At 40.3% G+C, this 24,872-nt stretch overlaps 1 protein-coding gene across 2 annotated transcripts in view; it reads right to left on the bottom strand.

Moving 5' to 3' along the window:
* Nucleotides 1-24,872, bottom strand: part of LOC127810408 (uncharacterized) — a 122,538-nt gene that overhangs the window by 55,502 nt on the left and 42,164 nt on the right. For both annotated transcript variants that reach the window (XM_052349889.1, XM_052349891.1), the window contains exons 21-23: nucleotides 1,015-1,182; nucleotides 590-883; nucleotides 206-382 (exon numbers count right to left, since the gene is read on the bottom strand). In XM_052349889.1, coding sequence (XP_052205849.1) covers nucleotides 206-382; nucleotides 590-883; nucleotides 1,015-1,182 — 639 coding nt within the window. The remainder of the gene's footprint in view (nucleotides 1-205; nucleotides 383-589; nucleotides 884-1,014; nucleotides 1,183-24,872) is intronic.

Genomic DNA, 24,872 nt, shown 5'->3' with positions numbered 1-24,872 from the left:
ATGGTACCGAGGGGTAAAGTAAAAAAAGAAAAAGAAAAAAAAAAAAGAAATCTCACGAAGCAACAAGTTGTGGTATCAAAGCTCTAGATGAGCTGTTACAACAGTTTGTCAGGTTATGCCTTCCAGTAGGTGAACAGATTAAAATGATAACTAATTAAACATTTTGGAAATATAAAACTGTCTCACTCTACAAAACAAAGCCAACCTGATCAAATTTCCGTCCTTGGATAATATCTGCTAAAGCAAGACAAGAAGATTCACGCGAACGCCACAGCCTGGATCCACATTGTATTAATAAATCCTCAATAATAAGGTCAAAGTGTTCATCGATGGTTCTCTTAGAGTCTGCCACCAGTGATTTCCAGATGTGGGCCATCGCATCCTAAAGCAAAGGATTAGAAGCAATAAGAACAGAATAAAAGTATTTATTAAATTTTGTTGCCAGACTTTTCCGTACCAAAAAAAGAAAAGTAAAAAGAACTGCACATACCGAATGCAGTGAATCAAATATTGGCAAAACACAAAAAGAAACCACACTTTATATTCTGATCAATATATACCTTACTATAAAGAACACAGAAATGTATACCTGCACATTTTTATCAGGATCATATTGGTAACGGACAAGCCTTGGAATCAATAAATGAAGGTGAGGTTGTAGAGCATCCCCTGCTTGCTTGGCTATCTTAGAAAAACCAAAAGCAGCACCCCTCTTGGAATTTAAAGAAGCTTGATAATTAGCCAAATCCATGAACTTATAAATTAAGTCTGGTTGCCCCATGTCATTTGCCAGATTGCAAAGCTCCTTATAAGTGCCAAGTTTTCCTCCACTGGGACTTTCACCAACAGTGCCTTCTTGGAATACCTCTGAATCTTCTACAAGCTAAGCAGATGAATGAAGTTTTAAAAACTGAGATCTTTTATTAATTGTTTCAATTCTGTTTTCTTTTTATGTGGACAGCCAAAGTCAGAGCAGAATACATATGAGAAAATGATATAGGAGTTGGTGCTCACCTTGACAGCTCTTTTCCTTTTTCCTGAACCAGTTAGTGTGCCGACCAGTGCATTTACTAAATTTTTCTTCATAGATGCATTGCCAAGTTCATATACAATACTCAGTCCTTGGGATGCCAGCTCCTGTGTGAGATCATTTTGCTCACCTAATAGGTGAGTAAATGCCTCCTGAAATCATGTCAATAAGGTTTTGAATTATGTTAGTCTGTAAAGCTGGTTGGAGAGTTACCTACAAATTTAATAGTAATAGAGTTCATATCACCTAAAAAGTTATTCAAATCATTTGTTTAACTCATATACGTCACCATGTAAGAATGCATTCTCGATATCAAACTGTTGCAATTTCCAGCCTAGGTTGGCAGCCAAAGATAATAACACTCTTACAGTGTTCATTTTAGCTACTGGAGCAAATGTCTCAAGATAATCCACCCCATATGTTTGTATATATCCCCTAGCAACTAATTTTGCTTTGTACCTTTCTAATGTCTCGTCTGATCTATACTAATGTCTCATCTGATCTATACTTCATTGTGAACATCCATTTGCATCCTATTGGGTTCTTCCCCTTTGGTAGTTTCACCAACTCCCATGTTTGACTTTTTCCAGTATTGCCATCTCTACCTCCATGGCATTCCTCCAATTCTCATTGCCTATTGCTTTAGAAAAAGTCTTAGGTATGGGAATTGTGTTTAGGCTAGTGAGAAAAGATGTGTTTAGGAGACAGGTTTGTATAGGACATGAACAAGTGTAGAGGGTGTTTGGTACAAGTTCTTGTTCCCTTTTTGATGAAAATAGGAAGATCAAGGTCATTTGGATCAGAGTTAGTGACAAGTTCAATTCCAAGAGTGGGAATGGTAGTTACTGTGGTAATACCAGGACCAGGACCAGGACCAGATAATGTAGCCTGTATAGGTTGAGGAGCAGGCACTTTCCTTCTAGAATACCACCTGTAATGGACAAGATGAAGTTGGTGGTTGCTCCCCCTATATCATGTCTTGTGAGTCCTATGCGTTAGAAACCAAAGGAATTGAAGAGGAAGGAAAGTCGAGAAGAAAGAGATCTATGTCCTTGTCTTCCAAGAAGGAAGTCTCCCCATGAAGATAAGGACGATCTAAATAGGAATTATCTTCCACAAAGGTGACATTAGCTAACACAAGAAACTTCTTAGCAAGTGGATGATAACACTTATATCCCTTTTGAGTGGAAGAATACCCAAAAAAGATACATTTAAGTGCACGGGGATCAAGTTTCCCCCTATGTGGAGTGTGTATATGGACAAAAGATAGGCAACCAAAAACTTTGGGGGCAAGACCATTGAAGGCATCGAACCCAGGAAAGAATTTGGTGAGGAGTTGGATTGGACTATGGGAATCAAAACTCCTTAAGGGTAATCGGTTGATAAGGTGAGTGGCTTACAACCTTTCCCCAATATTGTTTTAGGACATTCTTCTAAATTATGAGATCTCTTGTAATAGCTAGAAGGTGACCATTCTTTCTCTCAACCACCCTATTTTGCTGAGGAGTATGGACACAAGAAGATTCATGAATTATGCCCTTTTCGTGAAAAAAGGATGACAAAGACTGATTGAACTACTCTTTGGCATTATTAGAACGAAATATTTTTATTTCAACACTGAATTGAGTTCTAACTATATTGAAAAAGATTGGAAAAATGGTGCACACCTCAAATTTGGTTTTCAAAAGGTATAACCAAATCACACGAGTGCAGTCATCAACAAAGGAGACAAACCATTGAGCTCCAAAAAATATTAGGAACAATTGAGGGACCCCATATATCATTGTGGATGATTGTAAATGGAAGAGAACTTCTTTTATTAGTGATAGGGAATGAAACTCTCTTTTGTTTTGCAAGCTCACACACATCACAACGGAAATCCTCAACATCTAATCCTTTAAACAATAAAGGAAACATCAATTTAAGAACCCTAAAAGAGGGATGACCAAGATGAAAGTGATGAAGCCATAGCTTATCTTTATTGGACTTGGAGGACTCAACTATGAATGATAGAGGGGAAACTCTCCCTTTATTAACTTGTCTACTAAGATCTTCAAGATAGTAAAGCCCATCTCTCTCTCTAGCACGCCTAATCATTCTCCTCGTGACTTGTTCCTGAAATTCACAAAAGGATGAATGAAAAATGACAATACAATTGGAGTCTATGGTAAGTTTTTAAATTGACATGAGGTTAGTGCAAAGCTTAGGGACATGGAGAACATTTTAAGGGGTGAGGTGACTGTTTATGAGGACATCTCCTTGATCAGCCACAATTGTTACTGATCCATCTGCTATGGTTTTTTTCATGTGCTGGGATATGGTGTATAGGATATAAATCTATGGAAGGAACAAATCATATGATATGTGGCTCCTGAGTCAAGTATCCAGGTATTAGAAAGGGTTATATCCAAAGCATGAAAGGCATGAGAAGAGGAAGACATACCTGTAAAGGCTAGAGTGCAAGTACTTGTCCCAAGTTTCTTCTCCAATGACCCCAACAAACTTCTTAGTTTTTCAATCTCTTCCCGGTTGAGCTCCACTGGACTTGCCTATTCTTGGAGTTTTTCCTTCAGTAGGTTGTTGGCTACTAGCCACATAAACCAGTCCTTGTCCTCTTAGTTGCCCATTCTTAGAAGGCTTACCATGGAGCTTCCAACACTTCTCTATGGTATGACAGGGCTTCATGCAATAGTTGCACCATAAGGAGTCCTTGTTCATTTCTGATGAATCAAATGGCTTCTTATCCTCTCTAGATTGCTTGTCTAAGCTAGGACTCTTCACAGTTATAAGAGTTGAGTTGTCTGTAGAGGAAGTCTCAAGCATCACTCCCCTCCATCTTTCCTTTGCACACACAATTGCAATTGTTTCATTTAAAGAATGTAGATCCTCCTTTCCAAGGATCTGAACTCTTACAACATCAAACTCTAGATTTAGGCTAGCAAGGAAATTATAAATTCTTTCTTTCTCAACAAATTGTTTTTGAATAGCTACATCATCACTACATTTCATCTGAATGTATTGATAGTGGTCCAACTCTTGCCACAATGTTGGCAAGAGGTTGGCATATTCGGTGATTGACCGAGATCCTTGCTTGGTAGCCATCACTTTTGTCTTGATCTTATAAATTTGAGTAGCATCATGGACCTTGGAGTACATGAGTTTAACTACATCCTAGATTTCCTTGACAATGCTTAGGAACATAACCATGTCATTGATCTCTAGAAGGATGGAGTTCCATAGCCAAGACATGACCAATGAATCTTCTTCGTCCTAGGCTGCATATGTAGGATTATCCTTCTTAGGCCTGATTCCAAGTAGATGACTCAGCTTCCCTTTGCCATTTAGAAACGTACAGATTAATTGAGATCACTTCAAATAGTTCATTCCATTCAGTCGATATGTTGGCTACATGTTCTGCAACTCCCCACCCAAAGTTGTGACACTGCTTCCAACAAAAGGTACCTTTGTTGTATTGCTGGATTTGACTGTGTCTATCATTGTTCAAGGGTTTTAGGATGCTACTAAAGTGGATTAGATGCCAAAACTAGCTACGACCAAACAAAAAAGACTGAAGGCAGTGCTCAATTCCAGGAATATGGACCTAGGGCTCAGATACTATGTCAAGAGTAACTAGTAAAACCAATCTATTACACTTAGGGTAAGAATTACCCAATTATATATAGTTGGTCAATGAAGAGAAGAACATAAACTAATCTCTAAATTAGGCAGTTCCCTAACCATAACCTTTGGAAATTAGGAAACACAAACACCTAGAATACAACCTATAAGAAATTGTCAAGATAGAGATAGGATCTCCTAGAAAAGGAATATGGAAATATGAAAATATGGGAATATGGATCTCGAGATCCTCTACCAAACTTCTTTTGAACAATAAAGGAAACATTAATTTAAGAACACTAAAAGAGGGATGACTAAGATGAAGATGGTGAAGCCAAAGCTTGTCTTTATGGACAACTCAATAATGAATGATAGAGGGAAAACTCTCTCTTTATTAAACTGTCCACTAGGTTCTTCAAAATAGTAAAGACCACCTCTCTCTCTCTAGCATGTCCAATCATCCTCCTTGCGCCCTATTCTTAAAACTGACAAAAGGATGAATAACAAATTACATTGCAATTAGAATCTATGGTGAGTTTTTGGATTAACACAAGGTTGGTGAATAGCTTAGGCACATCGAGAACATTTTTAGGGTGAGTTGATCATTTATGAGGACATCCCCTTGTCCGGCCATAGTTATTATCGAGCCATTTGCAATGGTTATTTTCCTAGTACAAGGACATGGTGTATAAGAGATAAATCTGTGGGAAGAACATGTCATATGATCTTGGCTCCTGAGTCAATTATCCAGGCATTTGGAAGGGCTATATCCGAAGCATGAAGGACATGAGGAGAGGAAGACATAACTATAAAGGTGAGAGTGCAAGTACCTATCCCAGTTTTCTTCTCTAATGATCCCAACAAACTTCTTAATTTTGCAATCTCCTCCTTGTCAAGAAAGACGTGGGAAAGATGGTTTTACAATCTTATTCCCCTTTGAAGGGTAGATCAAACTATATACAAGACTTCCTATTAAATTAGGAAGTTTCTAAGAAACCAAATAAGAAAGTTACCAAACCTAATTTTAGAAGGAAAATGCTATTGGTACACCCATTTTGTAGACCTTGGGCTACAAAATGGGGTATTATGACAAAAAACCCCTCATGAGGCGCATAGAGGCGCGTGAGGCTCACGGAGAGGCGCAGGGTATTTTGGTCATAATACCCTTTGTGTAGCCCAAGATGTACAAAAATGATGTACATGTAGCATGATTCATTTTAGAAACCTATATAACTGTAGGATACGACAAATAATGGAAAGATACAACCACTAATAGAAATATACAACAATCCATCTTCTAGAAGATACATTCTATGTTTTAGGAAACAAATAATAATCATTGCCAATCAACGCTGATTTGATCTTGTCGGAGAATAAGGACAAGATCTGGTCCTTCATCGTCGACACTCCCTCTCAAGATTGGGAGTGGATATCATACATCCCAATCGTGCTCATCAACCTGTGGAACACAACTGCTGGTAGTCCTTTAGTTAACACATTCACCAATTGGTCACTTGAGGAGATATAAGGGGTACAAATTAGGCCACTGTCCAATTTCTCCTTAATGAAATTTCTATCCACTTCAACATGTTTTGTTCTGTGATGTTGGATTGGATTATGGGCAATACTAATTGCCGATTTGTTATCACAGTAAACCCTCATCGATGCTGTCCACTTAATCTTAAAATCATTCAACAAAATTTTTAGCCATAGTAACTCACACATCCCTAGAGGCATGGATCTAAATTCAGCCTCTACACTTGACCGAGCCACTATACTTTGTTTTCTGCTTCTCCATGTGACCAAATTCCCCCCTAAAAAAGGTGCAATATCCTGATGTGGACCTCATGTCCACAAAGGATCCTGCATAGTCAGCATCCGTGTAAGCCTCAAGTGACATGGCCTCTCCTTTCTTGAACATAATACCTTTCCCGGGGGTTTCCTTCAAGTAATGTAGGATCCTATACATTGCCTTTAGGTGAGCCTCTCTTGGTTTGTGCATGAATTGGCTGACCACTCCCATTGCATAGGCAATGTTTAGCCGACTATTAGCTAGATAAATCAACTTTCCAACCAGCCTTTGATAGGACCCTTTCTCAACCATACTATCTTCTAAGACTTCTCCCAACTTGTGATTTGGTTCAATGGGAGTTTCCACTGCCTTGCAACCAAACATTCTAGTTTCAGTTAGGAGATCTACTATATACTTTTGCTGAGAAATGAAAATTCCCTCTTTTGAATGTGTCACTTCTTGACCCAAAAAATATTTCAACCTCCCCAAATCTTTAATTTCAAATTCACTGATCAAACACTTCTTTAGCTTACTCATGCCTTCCTCATCATTGCCAGTGACAACAATGTCATCCACATATACTATGAGAATTGTCACTCCCCTTGTGGCCAAGTGATGGATGAATAAGGTATGATCCCCTTGACTTTGCTTATATCCCATACTAAGCATCACACTTGTAAATCGGCCAAGCCAGGCCCTTGGGGACTGCTTCAGTCCATATAGGGCCTTTTTTAGTTTGCATACTATCTTCTCCTGTGTTGCTGGGCCATATCCCGGTGGTACTTCCATATAAACCTCCTCCTCTAGATCCCCACGCAAAAATGCATTTTTTACATCAAATTGTTGTAGTGGCCAACCTAGAATAGCAACCAAAGATACAAGTACCCTGATTGTATTCAGCTTAGCAACCAGTGCAAAGGTATCTAGGTAGTCTACCCCATACACTTGTGTATACCCCTTGGCCACCAATCTTGCTTTGTACCTATCCAATGACCTATCAGACTTATATTTCAATGTATAAACCCATTTTCAGCCCACTGGATATTTCCCTTTAGGCAACTGCACAAGTTCCCATGTTTGGTTCTTTTCTAGGGCTACCATCTCAGCCTCCGTGGCATTCTTCCAATTCTTATTCCCTATTGCTTTAGGAATGGTATGGAGATTGGTAAGGAAGGCTTTGTGGGGGGATAACAACTTAGAATAGGATAGGAATAAATGTAAGGGATGTTTGGTGTAAGTTCTAGTACCCTTCCTAAGTGCAATTGACTAGTCAAGATCACACTTAGAGATGTTTGTTTCACGTATGGGTTCAATAGGTTTAGCAGGCCTATCATCAAGTATTAAAGGATTAGCAAAAGAAACCTAGTGATTTTTTAGAAGGATTGACAGAATTGTCAGTGATGTCTGTAGTAGGATTAGGGCTTGCTTTGGATGTTTGGGCTTGCATAGGAGTAGAGTCTAGCCTTTTTCTCCTTGAATACACCTGCAGCAGTCGAGGAGTCCCTAGTGAAGGTTCCTCTGATGTCATACCCAGTGAGTCCCTCAGAATAGGAGATGGAATTGAGAAGGATGATAGGTTAGGATCAGGAAGAATAAGAGGCTGATCCCTATTAGTCAAAGGTAGATTCTATTCTTGTGAGTTAGGATGTCTAAAATAAGAATCATTCTCTACAAATGTTACATCTGCTGACACATAATTTCTTTGAAGGAGGATGATAGCATCGGTAACCTTTTTGAGTAGGGGAGTATCCAATGAACACACACTTTAGAGCACAAGGATCTAATTTTCCTTTGTTAATAGTAGGGACATGAACAAAGGCTACACACCCAAATATCTTGGGTTTCCAATAGCTAGACACATGAACATCAGGAAAGTGTTTGGTTAACAATTAAATTGGATTGTGAGACTCGAGATTGTGAGGGTAGTCTATTGATAAGGAAGGTGGCTATTAGAGTTACTTCTCCCCAATAATGTTGAGGAACATTATGGTGGAATAGAAGAGCTTTGATAACAGCTAGGAGGTGGCCATTCTTTATCTCTGTCACTCCATTCTGTTGAGGAGTGTAAGGTCATGAAGAATCATGAATGATGCCCTTCTGTTGAAAGAAACAGATAGGGATTGGTTGAAAGAATCCTTGGCGTTACCAGACCTAAACTGTTTTATTTCTACTCTAAATTGATTCTTGATCATGTTGTAGAATATAAGAAAAACATTGCCTACCTTAGACTTTGTTTTCACTAGATATAACCATACAACCCTTGTGCAATCATCCACAAAAATAACAAACCATTGTGCCTCAGAAATATTAGGACAGTTGATGGGCCCCAAACATCACTGTGGATTAAGGAGAAAGGAGATTTAGTTCTTTTATTAGATGGAGGAAAAGACATTCTCTTGTGTTTTGCAAACTCACATTAAGCAAAATGGAAATTCCTAATGTCTAGACCCTTAGATAATTCAGGAAACATCACCCTAAGAGTTAGGAAAAAAGGATGACCAAGTTGATAATGGTGTAACCACAATTGGTTTTTGTTGAATTGAGCTAGGCATGACACAAGAGGAATCTTCTCCTTTTTTGTCTTGCTCACCCAGTTCCTCAAGGTAGTAAAGTTTAGCTCTAGCCCTAGCAAGCCCAATCATCATCTTCATACCCTGTTTTTGTATCTCACAGAGATTTGAATGAAAAACAACACTGCAATTAGTGTCCAAAATGAGTTTCTGGATAGAGATGAGATTGGTAAACAATTTAGGAACATGAAGGACAATTTTAAGGGTGAGATGTTCACTAAGAAGAACATTCCCTTGACCAACAACAGTGGTCAAAGAATCATCTGCCATTGCAATCTTTTCGGAGCTAGAACAAGGGTTATAGGTGATGAAAAAATGTGAAAAAGGGATCATGTGATCTGATGCTCCAGAATCTAGGACCCAAGAATTTTGGTGAACAATTTCCGAAGCATGTAGAGAAAAACAAGGGAAAGAAGTACCTGTAAAGGCAAGAGAGCAGGTACCTTTTTCAGCTTTCTTGTCAAGGGATCGCAAAAAATTCCTCAATTTCTCAATCTCAGCCTTGTTGAGCTCCAAGGCATCTCCCTATTCTGAATCTTTCTGTTCAAGTTGTTGGAGGTTGCTGGCCATGTACACATGTCCTTGCCCTTGTCTCCTTGATGGTCCTCCTTTGGGTGGCCTTCCATGGAGCTTCTAACATTTCTCTATGGTGGGCCTAGGCTTTTTGCAATAGGTACACCATAGAGAGTCTCTGTCCACAACTTTCTTCTCTTCTCTAGGCCCTTCACTCTGATTATGAGCTTTCAATGACACCAAGGCAGAGCTTTCCCCTGGGGAAGTTTCGAGCATAACTCCCCTTCCTCCTCCTTCTGCACGAACCATGGAAATAACTTCATTCAAGGAAGGCAAATCCTCCTTACCAAGGATTTGTACCCTTACCGCATCAAACTCTATGTTGAGCCCAGCTAGGAAGTCATACATCCTCTCCTTCTCCACAAACCTTTTATGTAATGCAGCATCCTCACTGCACTTCATCTTCAAGAATTGGTAATGGTCCAGTTCTTGCCATAGAGTTTGGAACAGGTTTGCATACTTTGTGGTGGACCTTATACCTTGCTTGGTGGTTGCCACTTTAGCCCTTATCTCATAGATCTGTGCCACATCACGAACCTTGGAGTAGATAAGCTTTATTGGCTCCCAAATGTCCTTGGTTGTTGTTAAGAACATCACCGTATCGCTGATCTATGGAACCATGGAGTACCATAGCCAGGACATCACCAGGGAATCTTTCTCATCCCAATAAATGATTGAGCTTCCCCTTTCCCTTTAGGAATGTGTAGATAAACTGGGACCACTTCAAGTAGTTCTACCATTGAATTGGTAAGCTGCTTGAAGGTTCTATAATTCTCCCCCATGAGCCCCCACTATTGGTTCCAGCAAACGACATTTCTGTCGTATTGCTGGAATCAACTGAGTCTAGTATAGGGTTTTGGGTGGTAGACATATTGTCTCATGAAGAAGATTGATGAAGGCCACGATTGTCTCAAAAAAATGGTGACTTAAGATCCTATGGCTCTGATACCATGTTGAGAAAGATGTGGTAAAGAAGGTTTTTCGATCTTATTCCCCTTTGAAGGGTAGATCAAACTATATACAAGACTTCCTACTAAATGAGGGAGTTTCTAAGAAACCAAATAAGCAAGTTTCCAAACCTGATTTTGGAAACCTATACAACTATAGGATACAACAAATAATGGAAAGATACAACCACTAATAGAAATATACAGCAATCCATCTTCCAGAAGATACATTCAATGTTTTAGGCAACAAATAATAATCACTGCCAATCAACGCTGATTTGATCTTGTCGGAGAATAAGGATAAGATCCGATCCTTCATCGTTGACACTCCCTATTGAGCTCTACTGGACTTAATTGTTCTTGGGGTCTGTCATGACCCCAAGGAACGCCAAGGATATATTAGTAATACATGTCATGTGTTTTCCTTAGTAGTTGCATTAGTTGCATTTTATGTTGTTGTTGTTAGCATCTTCAATTGTAAGCCTATAAATAGGCTTGAGTAGTTAGAGAAAGGAATGAATGATTTGAATCTCAATTCCCTCTCTCAATACTCTCCCACGGCTTTTCTCTCTCTCTCCCTCAATTATGTTCTATTCTTCCTTCCCTCCCTTTCTGCTCTCCCTTCCTCTTAATTCTTATCCAAATTCCTTCCTAAACCCTAGTTAAACCCTAGGGTCATGACATTTGGTATCAGAGACGTCGTTCCTCGGTTGTGATTTCAATCAATCGAGACACTAGGCTGCAGAATCTACTCTAGGCTGCTTCATGAGTCCTAGTGACGAAACTAGGGTGAAGTGGAAGAGGAAATAACGATTGCTGAACATCAGAGTGCGGTTCAGTCTGGGGGAAATTTTCGGCTGACTTGATTGAGTTAATCAAGTCCAAAATTGGAGGCGAAGTAGATCCAGATCTCGATGGATCTAAGTGAAGCAGATTTCAGCGATTGTCAGCCAAGGCAGAGATAAGTGAAATTTCGGTGATTACGGATCCCTGTGATTGGCGAGTGGTTAAGGCACGGCGTGGAAGTAAGTCCAGCGGTCTTGAATTTGTAGTGATGACAAGAAGACGCAAGCGAGTTTGACAATGGGCAAAACCGTAGTGTTAGGTTCGGAAATTGAAGGCTGTCTTGGCTACGGACACAAAGCAGGAGGGTGACTGTGAGAAACAAGTTCTTGCGGACTGTAGGCTCTGATCGGCAATTCAATTGCGGATTAGAGGTATTGAATTCGGAAGAATAGGAAGCCGAGCCGCAACGAATTTGATACAGAACGGGAGGATCGGATCTACATGCGCGGCCATATGCAATTGATTTCAGTGACAAACTTAAACTGGATAGGAAGAGGAGTTACGCAGCGGAAGTGCTTCAGAAGCGAGATAGTGGATGGTGATTGGGTGGCAATCAAGAATTACTTAGATTCGGTGAGTAGAGAAGGCGCCACAATCCTTGGCAGTAGGTTTGGGAGTTGAGCAATGAATTCCGACGATATACAGTAAGTTTTTACAGAGATTGGCATCATTCTGGGACTCGTTCCTGCTAGTCTTGTTCAACATTTTGTATTTCCATGCACGGTGGCCGAGCGATTCCGACTCCACTGGGCTAGCCTTAAATCAGTTTGATTTCAGCAAACTCATTGCATGTGATTGAGGTGAAAGGCAGGAGCGGTCGGGTTCGGAAATAGTAGACGAAGCAAATTATTAGAAGGCAGAATTGCAGCAGCTGATTCTCAGCTACTGCATCGTTACTCAAGCTTTGCGGCTTGGAATTGGGATGGTCAAACCACAGCAGGTGACGAAATGGATTGGACAGTGATTCTTGAAATTTCGGCAAATTCAAGAAGTTCTACGAAGAAGAATCGGACCTGAAGATTGTTCTTGGTGGCGACTAAGATCAAGTGATTATCGAAGGCAGCAGCAACAGCTGAATTTTGGAGCTAGGGAATATAAGGTCACGCAGAAGGCAATGACCCACAGCTGGGAGGATAATGCAGCCAGCAAAGCAAACATGCGTTGGGGACTAGCTACCTCTCAAGAAAGAGTGCAGAGAGACTTGGAGAGGCATCAGAAGATGATGAAGCAACATGTCGAGCGGATCAACAACATGTTCAACATGCTGTCACCAGATTTTCCTCCCCGGGCTGCTGATCCAAGTTTGCCCAAACATGGCACCCTTCCTATGACCTATGGCTTGCAAGAAGCAAGGGAACTACAGGCCTTGAAATCGGAAATTCAAGTAAGATGTTCATCTTCCCACACTTCCAATCATACTCCAATGTCTAGGAAAGGGGAGATCAAGTGGACTGATCTCGCTGGAAATTTACATGACCAATTTGGGATGAAGAAGAACATGATTAAGGTGACTAAGGAGTTCAACAAATTAATTCAGGAGGGATCGGTGACAAATTATTGGGATAGATTTGAGGAATTAAGGTCCCTATTGTGGAGTGCTCAGCCAACTCTAACAGAGCACTATTTTGTATCAAGATTTATTAGTGGTTTGAAAGACAAACTAAGGTCAATGGTCAGAATGATGATGCCGACAACTGTGAAAGAGGCAGCCGAGAGAGCAAGGCTGCAGGAACTCGCTTTGAAAGCCATTTTTAGAAAGCAAGAGTTGTAGCCTAACAGTTATATTAAGGGCAGCCAACTGATTGAGGGAGCTTCTAAGACTGCAAATTATGACCAGCAGGAATCTGAGGAAAATTTGGAGCTGGACTGGCCAATTAAAACTGAAAACTCCAGCAATAAAGAGAGATCAGACATGGATATTAGCGAAAATTACAGCTTATATTTGCAGGAAACGAATGGAGTAACTTCGGAATATGAGGATGACGTTGCTGATAGGTTCCGTGCCAATGATGAAAGACAGCCACGTAACGAGGACTTGGACCAAAGGAAGAAGCAGGAGGTTGAGGACTTGCACAATCCTGCAGCTGCTGTAAGTGATAGTCTTGCTGTTACTTCAAAGGGTGCTTTAATTAAAGTTAATGGCCATTGGAGTACAATTCAAGGTTGGTTAGAGATTAACAGAGGCTGCTTATGCTTGGAAGAAATTTCCGTTGAGGGGAACAAAATTCTTGCTGTTTTGTTTATTCCTCTTTCAGTTGGAGAGCTGCAATGCCGATTCAAATTTTGGCTTGCAACGAAGTTGGAGTTCCTTTCTATGAATGGAAATGATATGGTTGCAGTTATAACGGATCAATTGGAAGCATTCTCCATGGAAATCAGGATGAGGGGATGGCTGGACTTGCTGTTGCAGCAAGTCATAGTACTAATGTTTTTAAAGGAAAAGACACGAAAAGGCAAAAGAAAAAGAAGATACGAGATAAGCACAAGAAAAGGCGAAGAAGAAACCAGATAGCTAGGGCTGGAATCGGTTGAGGAATGGGGTCAACAACTATCAATTCTTGGGGACAAGAATTGTTTGAAGGGGTGGGGATTGTCATGACCCCAAGGAACCCCAAGGATATATTAGTAATACATGTCATGTGTTTTCCTTATTAGTTGCATTAGTTGCATTTTATGTTGTTGTTGTTAGCATCTTCAATTGTAAGCCTATAAATAGGCTTGAGTAGTTAGAGAAAGGAATGAATGATTTGAATCTCAATTCCCTCTCTCAATACTCTCCCACGGCTTTTCTCTCTCTCTCCCTCAATTATGTCCTATTCTTCCTTCCCTCCCTTTCTGCTCTCCCTTCCTCTTAATTCTTATCCAAATTCCTTCCTAAACCCTAGCTAAACCCTAGGGTCATGACAAGGTCTTCCTTTAGCTGGCTTCTATATACGAGCCACATAGACCTGTCTATGTCCTCTTGGTTGTCCATTCTTAGGAGGCTTACCATGAAGCTTCCGACACTTTTCTATGGTATGATGGGGCTTCCTGCAATAGGTATACCATAGAGAGTCCTTGTTGTTCACTTTTGATGAATCAGATGGCTTCTTATTCTCTCTAGGTTGCTTGTCCGAGTCAGGATTCTTCACAGTTGCAAGAGTTGAACTGTTTGCAACGATTGTCTCAAGCATCACTCCTTTTCATCCTTCCTCAGCACACACAGTTGTGATGGTCTCATTTAGGGAAGGCAGGTCTTCCTTTCCAAGGATTTACACTCTAACTGCATCGAACTCCAGATTTAATTCAGCAAGAAAGTCATAAATTCTTTCTTTTTCAACAAACATTTTTTGTAAGGCAGAATCATCGCTGCACTTCATCTAAATGCATTGATAATGGTTCATCTCTTGCCACAAGATTTGCAAAAGGTTGGCATATTCAATGATTGACCGTGTAACACCCTGGTATCTTAGGAAAGAATTAATTTATGGGGCTATGATGATTTATTGGTTATTTGAGAGTTTGAGGATTTTAATGGGAGAAATTATAATTATCTGTGTTTTATTGGTGATTTGTGGCTTTGAGGAATTTAATGGAAGACATTAAATTTATTATATTTTTGAATGGGAAAGTGATTGGAAGTTATCGAATTTCTAGGGTTTAAATGTAATTTCAGAAACTAGGATCTAGATTAGTATATAATTAATTGTGGCACATATATATAATGAGGAAGCTTGCAGACTGGTGGTGGTGCGCATGAGGATAGGTATTTGCTTGCAAGTTGCGGATTCGATTTTTTGTGGGAGCAAGGCTGGATTTTTTTTACTGAAGAAGGCTGCCACCTAATGCATTATTTTATTTCTTTTCTGCAAGCACATCTCCCTAATTCATGATGATGCTGCTGCCACTTTTGCAAGATTCCCTCCTTAAATCAAAAAGTTGTAGAAAATTAAGGAAAAGTTTAGAAATTTAAGGGAAAGGCATAGGATTATAGGATTTTAAGAAGACGTGGAATGCTTTAATTGTGGCTGAAATGTGTGTAAATTGGCTATAAATAGTGGAGAGCAAGTAAAGGGAAAATTAGAAAGAGGGGAAATTAGAAAGGAGAAGGCCAACGTGAATTTAAGGAGGGATTAGAAGGAAGAAAGCAAGCTAAGGAGCAAAATAAATAAGATATATCTGGTATTAGATACATTTGGGTCTAGTGGTACTTATTTAAATAGTTCTTTTTACTTATTGAGTTTAATTGTTGTTAGAGAAATTTTGAAGCGTGACGTTGGTGATTCTAACGACTTAGAGGAATTGCCAAGGAAGGCAATAGATATTACTGTGTAAGGGTTTATATGTTTTCTGTGCAAATTATATTGTCATGACTTGCATATGATGATAGGGGAGTGATTAGGCATGAGGCTATAGATTTTGGGGACTATACAAAGCTCGTGTTAGGGTCCATGGAAAATCATATGGGGTCACCAAGAGTCTAGGATGGATGAGGTGAACAACCCTGCATGCATGATTCACTTCATATTTTTTTATGTTTGTTATGAGCTATGATTTGCTATTTTACATATTGCCTTTACTGAGTCTTGAGACTCCCCCCCCCCCCCCCCTATAGCTAACCTTGTAGATAGCCCGTAGCAAGAGAAAGGTGATGGTGGTGGATGCATCACTGTTGGATGCTAATAAAGGGCTGTGATGGCATCTTGTTCTGAGCAGTCTAGCTGCTGGTGGGTTGAGGTTCCATATAATTGTTTATTTTGTCATTTGGGACATGAGTTATACGGTTATTTTTATAGTTTGTAATAAGTATGTGTGAGGTGAACGAGTACTAAGCATATGGTTTGGGTTTTGACTATTTGCTAGGAAATTATGGATTTTATGTAAATTTGCTCTCATGATCTCATTATGTCTCTGTAACAGCTCTGAGAATTCAAGCGCATAGCTCGACGGAGATTCAAGTGCCCTCCACTAGCTATTTTCTCTTGGGGCTCAAGTTCTCAGTAAGGGAAGGCGACGAAACTTGGATCCCACCCAGGGCGCCCAAACTTGTTGGGGCATAGCCGACCTTCAAATTTGGCCAGTGGCCATGGTTGTAACTATGGGTTATGGTGGCACCCCGAAGGTGTGGCCGGGGGTGCCATAGACTGAGATCCTTGCTTGGTGGATGCTACTTTCATCTTGATCTCATAAATCTGAGCAGCATCATGAACTTTGGAATATATGAGTTTGATTGCGTCCCAAATCTCCTTAACAGTGCCCAAGAGCATAACTGTGTCATTGATTTCTGGTAGCATGGAGTTCCACAACCAAGACATTACCAACGAGTCTTCCTCATCTCTGGTTGCATATGTAGGATCATCCTTCTTAGGCCCGGTTCCGAGTAGGTGACCTAGCTTCCTTCTGCCTTTCAGAAACATGTGGATTAACTAAGACCACTTCAAGTAATTATTTCCATTCAGTCCATATGCTGCCTAAATGTCACGCAAGTCCCCACTTGAAGTCGTGTCATTACTTTCAACGAAAAGTGCCTTTGTTATATTGCTCGACTCGGTTATGTCCATCATGATTCCACGAGTTTAAGGGTGATACTAAAGTGGATTGGAGGACGTTATTGGTTACCAAAGTTGCATAACCAAGAAGAAAGAACAAAAGCAGTGCCCGATTCCAGGAATACAAACCTAGGGCTCTGATACCATATTCAAAAGTAAACTAGTAATCCAATCTATAGGGAAGCACTCCCTAAATATATACAGTTGGTAAATGAAGAATAGAATAGAAACCTAATCTATAAAATAGGAAATTGCCTAAACCTAATTTCCTATAATTGAATCTACTGAAAATCAGGAAACAAATAATGAAAAAAATAAACTGAATCAAATCCTTAATAGCCTGTAGTATAAACAACCAAAAATATACTTTCCTAGGAAAGGAAACTGTATCTTCTAATAGTTACTATATGTTGATATTATGCATGAAATGATTTTATGGAAGCCTAATGCATAAAATGACGTGTTCATGATATGCGTGCATAATGTGGGAATGTTACATGAAAGTATTGAGTCAAGCATGTGTTGTTAATGCTTGAAGGTTCAAGCCATAAATGTACTGTAATGATTGTTGTTAATGTTTGGCTGGTGGAGCCCTTAGGTTGTGTAGATGATGCCAAAGGATAATGGGAGGGCTTGCACCTAAGAGAGGGAGCAGCTGGTGAATGGGAGAAAGTTATGATTTAACGGCTGCCAGTCAAGCCTCGAGAAAGAGGCTTGAGTTCGACTATTTGAGAAGAGAAAGAGAGAGAGATCAGAAAAAGAATTTGGGAGGGAAAGTGAGAGAAGAGATTAGAGAGAGAAAATTAGAGGGAAAGAATTCAATTCTCATTCCACAATGAATTCCCATCCTCCCGCTTAAGAGCCTTATATAGGCTATTCCTCATGGTTTACATGCACCCGAGGGTATTATGGTAAAGCCACTAATAGAATCGGTTAGCTCCCTCCAATTCTACAACTGAAAATTTAAAATGCAATTAAAAATTACAAAACAGCCCATGGGGTTGTGACATTCTCCCCCCCCTTCAATTACATTCTTGTCCCCAAGAATCCTTCACAGTAGGCCGGCCACTCGTGGGAACCTTGTCAACAACTCAGGTAGGTACTCCCATGTAGTATGGTTTGATTGTAATTGCAACCATTGGACTAGAACTTGTGTTAGGGGTGCTGCTCCTTGATAGACCACCCTCTTGTCTAGGATGGCCACGGCTCTAGGGTCTCTTCAAGCTCATTTTCTGCTGTCAGTAGTTGTTGGCTGCTGGTGGCCCCTAGATCAAGGGATTTCTTGAGAAGTGACACGTGAAACGCTGGGTGCATGTTTATTCTTTCAGGTGACCTTAACTTGTAGGCTACTTTTCCTACTCTAGCTTCAATGACATAGAGCCCAAAGTACTTGGGACTGAGCTTTGATGCCAGTGTGGAAGTGAGCGGTTGCTATAAAGACCTTCTAACCTTAAGGAACACCTTGTCCCCAATCTCAAAAGTCTTGTCCCTTCTCCTCTTATCCGCTGCTTGTTTCATCCTGTTTTGAGCACCAGCCAATTCCTTCTTTAGAACAGAGAACATATCCTTCCTTTGTTGTAAGTACTGCTCTATTGCTACCAGGCTAGAAGAAGTGCTAGCTATAGCCGACAGTAAAGGGGGTTTGTATCCAAACACAGCCTCGAAAGGACTTCTCTTGATGGCACTATGAAAATAGGAGATGTACCACCACTAGGCTAGCGGCAGCCATCGGTTCCAACTCTTGGGCCTTGTAAAACACATGCACCTTAGGTATGCTTCGAGACATTGGTTAACCCTCTCCATTTGGCCATCGGTTTGAGGGTGGTAGGAGGTAGATAGCTGCAACCCAACTCCCAGTTTCTTGAACAATTCTTGCCAGAAATTACTACTGAATATTTTATCCTTATCTGATACTATTATCTTAGGGACCCCGTGTAGCTTTACCACTAAATTCATGAAAATCCTAGCCACCTCGTGGGCAGAGAAGGGGTGCGTGAGGTTGATAAAGTGCCCAAATTTTGTTAGTCTGTCCACCACCACTAGAATCACGTCTTTGCCTTCAGATTTTGGTAACCCCTCCACAAAATCCATAGATATACCTTCCCATGCATGTTCTGGAACCTCTAAAGGCTGCAACATGCCTAGATATGGCACTTGCTCATGCTTACATCTTTGGCACGTCTCACATGCTAACACAAATTCTACCACGTCTTGCTTTTATTTTGGCCAAAAGAACAATTGTTTGACCTTGTGGTAGGTAGCTCGTATCCCGGAATGACCCCCTAAAGGTGAGCAATGCAGTGACCGCAATATCTTTTCTTTCAACCCTTTATCATCTCCCACCACCAGTCTACCTTGAAATCTGATGAGGCCGCTGGACAGTGAGTAACCTTTCTCGTTTGTAGTTTGTATTGCCAATTTGGTTAAGAGTTCTTTCACACACTTAGTATTCTTGTAACTTTGCACCACTTCTTTCATCCATTCTGGCACCACTGCTGTGATAGCGTGGCATTGGCCTTCCTTGTCTCTATCCTCCCTTTTGGATAGGGCGTCCGCCACTATATTTTCCTTCTCATTGTGGTAAGAGTATGGTATAATCCAGCCCTATGAGCTTGGATACCCCTTTCTTCTGTAGCTGGGACTGTAATCTTTGCTGGGATAGGAATCTAAGACTCATGATTTGTTTTAATCACAAAAGGGTTACCTTCTAAATAATGCCTCCATTTGTCTATGGCCTTTAGTACTGCTAGCAGCTCCTCATACACACTCCACCCCAAATGCTTAGGTCCCAGAGCCTGACTGATATAGGCAATAGGTCTTCCCTCCTGCATTAGTATCGCCCTTATTCCTTTGTCACAAGCATCCGTCTCTACTATGAATTGTTTGGAGAAATCGGGTAGAGCCAATACTGGTGCTTGGGTCATTGCTTTTTTGAGAGTCAAGAAGGTTGCTTCTGCTTGGGGATTCCAATGGAACCCATCTTTCTTCAATAGATTTGTCAGAGGCCTGATAATTACCCCATAATGCCTTATAAATTTCCGGTAGTAGCCTGTTAACCCCAAGAATCCCCTCAGTTCTCTTACGGATCCAGGCCTTGGCCACTCCACCATTGTTGTGACCTTGCTGGGGTATGTTTTAACCCCTTCCTCCGATATAATATGCCCCAAATACCCCACCTCATTCCTGGCAAAAATACACTTAGATAGCTTGACATACAATTGGTTTGATCTACGGATTTCAAATGTGGTTTGAAGATGGGTTAGGTGTTGTTCCAGGTTTGGGCTATAGATGAGTATATCATCAAAAAACACTAGGATAAACTTTCGAAGATAGGGAGCAAAAACCTGGTTCATGAGTGCTTGAAAGGTAGCAGAAGCATTAGTAAGACCGAAAGGCATGACTACAAATTCATATAGACCTTGGTGGGTTCGAAAGGCGGTTTTGAGGATATCGGTGGGTTTCATTCAGATTTGATGATATCTGAATCGAAGGTCCAGCTTAGAGAAAATTTTGGCTCCTGCCAACTCATCCAACAGGTCATTTATAAGGGGAATAGGAAATTTGTTCTTGATGGTGTAAGAATTGAGTTGACGGTAATCAACACAAAATCTCCACGAGCCATCCTTCTTTTTAACCAACAACACGGGTGATGCGAAAGAGCTTTGGCTGGGTTGTATAAAGGAAGTGGCTAACATGTTGGAAATTTGTTTTTCAATCTCAGCCTTTTGGGTGGGTGAATAACGATATGGTCGAATGTTTACTGGTGTGGTTTGAGGTTTGAGGGGAATGGCATGGTCCAAAGGTCTTTTGGGTTGTAGAGAATTAGGCTCATTGAACAAGTCCTTATATCTTTCCAAAAGTAAGTTCAAGCCATCTATGGTAGTTACCTGGGAATAGGTCGTGTAGCATTCTCCCTTCTCACATCGTTGAGGCTCCATTTCTTCATCTGATTCTTCCCTTTCTATCACTTGGATTGAGTATAACTGTGTGATTTGTCCCCATTTCTTCTGAAACAACTTCTACAATTTACTTCCCTTAATCATCTTGCACTCCCCCTGTTCCAGGCTACCCGTTAGTTTTAATCTCCTTCCCTCCATTTCTACCATTACCTCCAACTTGTTGAAATCAAAAGTAAGTGGACTGACAGTCCGCATCCAATCCACACCCAAGACAATATTGCATCCTCCCAGCTCTAATATTCTCAAATCAGCCTTGAACTCATAGCAATGCATCACCCATTTGAAGTCAGCACACTTACAATGGTTGTACATCTTTTGCCCATTGGCTACGGTCATTGATAGTGGAGTGGTGTGGATCATTTGGCATTTCAATTTGTGGCTAGTAGCTTCGTTCAAGAAGCTATGAGTATTGTCACTATCGATCAACACCAATAGCTTCTTATTTCCTACCTGCCCCACCACCTTGATAATATGTCCCATAGGGCCACCTTTAAGAGCATGAAAGGAAATTTCTCCCCCTTCTTGCCCTTAATCGTCTGCATAATCATCCTTTGCCTCTTTATCTTTTTCTTCATGTTCTTCTTCCGCTTGGATTTCCTCTTCCTTCCCTTTTGTTCCTTCCATGTTAAGCAGGTGCCTCTTACACTGATGGTTAGGTCCGTATTTATCACCACATTTGAAACATAATCCCAACATTCTCCTTCGTTCCATTGTTGGAACTCTGTTAGCCGTGGTACTAGGACCCCCTTTTACTCCTGTCGTAGGCACCGCAGGCATCAATGCCTTAGTGTTGCCCCATGTTAGGTATCCAGCCATCGGCATTAGCCCCGATGTTGATCTATTCCTCTTATATGTGGCCTCTAGAGTTAATTCTTGCAACCTGGCCTTATCTGTCGCTTCCCTCATAGTGGCCAGTAGGGACATTTTTACCATGGACCTTAGCTCGTCTTTCAGACCACTAATGAAACTCGAGACAAAATATTGGTCTGTGAGAGTGGGTTGAGCACTCCACATCAATGCCACCAGCTCCTCGAATTTTTCCTGATACTCCATGATCGTCTCTTCTTGCTTGAGTTTGTTGAATTCCTCAATGACATCGGTCATGTTCCTTTCTCCAAATCTCACACACAACTCTTCTGCAAAGTTAATCCATCTCTGCCCCCACACCCTTTGATTTGGACCACACCCTTAGTACCAACTATCGGCCACATTGTTAAGATATGCCGTAGCTATGGTTATCCTTTGATTCTCGGGTATGTGATAGAATTGAAAATACCTCTCACATCTTCAGATCCACCAATGCAGTTTGGATCCTTCAAAAAGAGATATCTCTAGCCTCACTAGATGACCTTGGCCAGATCTAGAGGAATTCAACTCTCTTACCTAATCACGTGTCTCTTTGAATTGTGATTCTCCCGCCTCCAAAACTCCCTGTGGTCTTGGTAATATGCCGGGTCCCGATGATCCCATCTCCGACTCTACTCGGGGAGGAAACTCCGATGGCAACCGGAATTGAGGCAATGCGGATAGTATGTTAATCACGCTATTGATCTGTTGATCCATAGTCTCCCCCTGCCTTGCCAATTCCCTTAGAACTCCATCATTAGATGCTGCAATATCCTCTTGCAGCTCTTCCCGAATCAATCGTATTTCTTCCCTACTCTATGTAACCACCTTCTGCGTTTGAGTGAGCCCGACCTCCATCGCCTCCATTTGATTCTCCAATTGCTTCATTCTAGTACCTTCTGCCATTTCTTCCGACGCCTCCTAGATCGTCAACCCGCCAATTCTATTACCTCTTCACCGAATCACAGCTGAGAATGATCGGCTCTGATACCAATTGTCAAGCCTTGAGAAAGAGGCTTGAGTTTGACTATTTGAGAAGAGAAAGAGAGAGATTAGAGAGAGAATTTGGGAGGGAAAGTGAGAGAAGAGATTAGAGAGAGAAAATTAGAGAGAAAGAATTCAATTCTCATTCCATAATGAATTCCCATCCTCCCGCTTAAGAGCCTTATATAGGTTGTTTCTCATGGTTTACACACACCCAAAGGTATTATGGTAAAGCTACTAACAGAACTGGTTAGCTCCCTCCAATTCTACAATTGAAAATTTAAAATGCAATTGAAAATTACAAAACAGCCCATGGGGTTGTGACACTGCCATCATGAAATACATGGATGATATTATCGATGTGTGATTGCATTGCCATGATGTGACTTATTGAAAATTCTATTCTCATGCCTTGCATTTTAACATTCCAGACCATGCCAAGGAGGGGGAGATCGACCAACCAAGGGCTAAGAGGATGAGAAATATACAAGACATAATGTATGTGCTTTTGGTAGAATGCTTTGTATAACTTAAATGCCATTGTACTTAGTTGAATATGTGAGATAAAGTGCTATGTTTTGGAATCATGCTTGGAATCAAATTCCTCTATCACTTACGAGTATGTTTGGTTGGAAACCAAAACTAGAAACCAATAGAATAAAAGGGGACACTTCTAATGAGGAGATTGAGTAGGTCCTACTCAATGAAGTAAAGACTTTTCATGTCATCACTAGCCGAGGATGTACCTTGGCTTTGTGACCCAAGTCAATCTACAAGACCTGGTAGGTCGCGCCCATGTTGATATACTCAAAGGTAAATCAAATAAGAGGCACACCTTGTCAAGGAGACGGGGCGCAACACCTTTCACTATCGTTGGGTTCCATTCCGTCCATGGTAAAAATTCAACTACAGATGAATGTTGGGTTTATGCCTCTAATTCAAGCCCAAATCCCATTTTGGGCCCATTATCTCTTAATAAGATTATGGTCTTGCATTCTCTCCTATATATATAGAACATTTCTGTATGTATTAAGGGTGAAGATAGAGTTAAGGGAGAAATCATTGTACCCTAAACAATTCCATCTTAGTGGATTCGAGATTCTCCATCCTGTGGACATAGACTTTCCCTGAACCATGTAAATCTCTCATGTCCTTATTCCTTCTTTTTTTTTTTTTTTGAATCATACACATATATACATTTACACGTGTATATACACAGAGAGGCACCTATAATACTTTTTTATTATTTATTTATTTTTCTGTAGTTATAGAGGAGATATAAAGATAGGAGAAAGAAAGGAAATTTTTGGGCATTTTCAATTTAACAATCATTTTCTCATGGCAGAGGGAGTGATGTAGGATCAATAAAGTCAAGAGACGACATTGTCATTTCCAGAAAACATGAGTAATTTCTAGCTTTCACCAAACCTCAAGAGTGTTAGGTGCAATATACCCTTTTAAAAGTTATTCCTATGCATGATTGTAAAGTGTTCTAACAAGGATATTATTTTTTTAATTGTTATTTGAATATATATGACATGTTGAAAAGTGAAAATAAATTAAGAGCATAGACTTAAGCATTGGCATGTTAAGAATTGGAAAAACACATTTCTTGGTGTTAAGATGTGGCTATGTGATATAATGGCACCATTATGGAAAAAGCAAGTGATAGGTTTAAGCACTACATGTGACTCAACGATGACTTTGGCTGCTCGAATCCATCTATTTATGTGGCACAAAGGATGTTCAAGTTTCTCAATAGTTGGGGAAAAGACTAGTGATATCCTTGGTGATTTCACTTGGTACTTGTGGATATGGACCTAGGCTTTAAGCTGAGGCACCCCAATACATGTGGATCCATGGGCTACATAGAAACACTCATTAAGATGATTATATTATTGATATTGGATTATTAATTGATGTGATTAATGGTTTCTGGTGTTGTACATGTTTTACATACTAAAATGGATATATGCAACAGTATTATTGCTACACCATGTGAAATAATTGAATTATATTGCATTGAAAATATTTTGGAAAGAAATCATTTTTATTGTATACATATGGAAATGCAATAGTTTGGGATATGATCTATTACATACAAATGCTCATATTTTAGCATGAGCTAACCACTCTACCTAACATTTTCGTATGCCCAACAAGATGCTTCATGTCAAAC

This window comes from Diospyros lotus, chromosome 1 (genome assembly GCF_014633365.1).
Source record: "Diospyros lotus cultivar Yz01 chromosome 1, ASM1463336v1, whole genome shotgun sequence".
NCBI lineage: Eukaryota > Viridiplantae > Streptophyta > Magnoliopsida > Ericales > Ebenaceae > Diospyros > Diospyros lotus.
The sequence above is the reverse complement of the archived record's forward strand: the minus strand, read 5'-3'. Positions and strand labels throughout refer to the sequence as shown.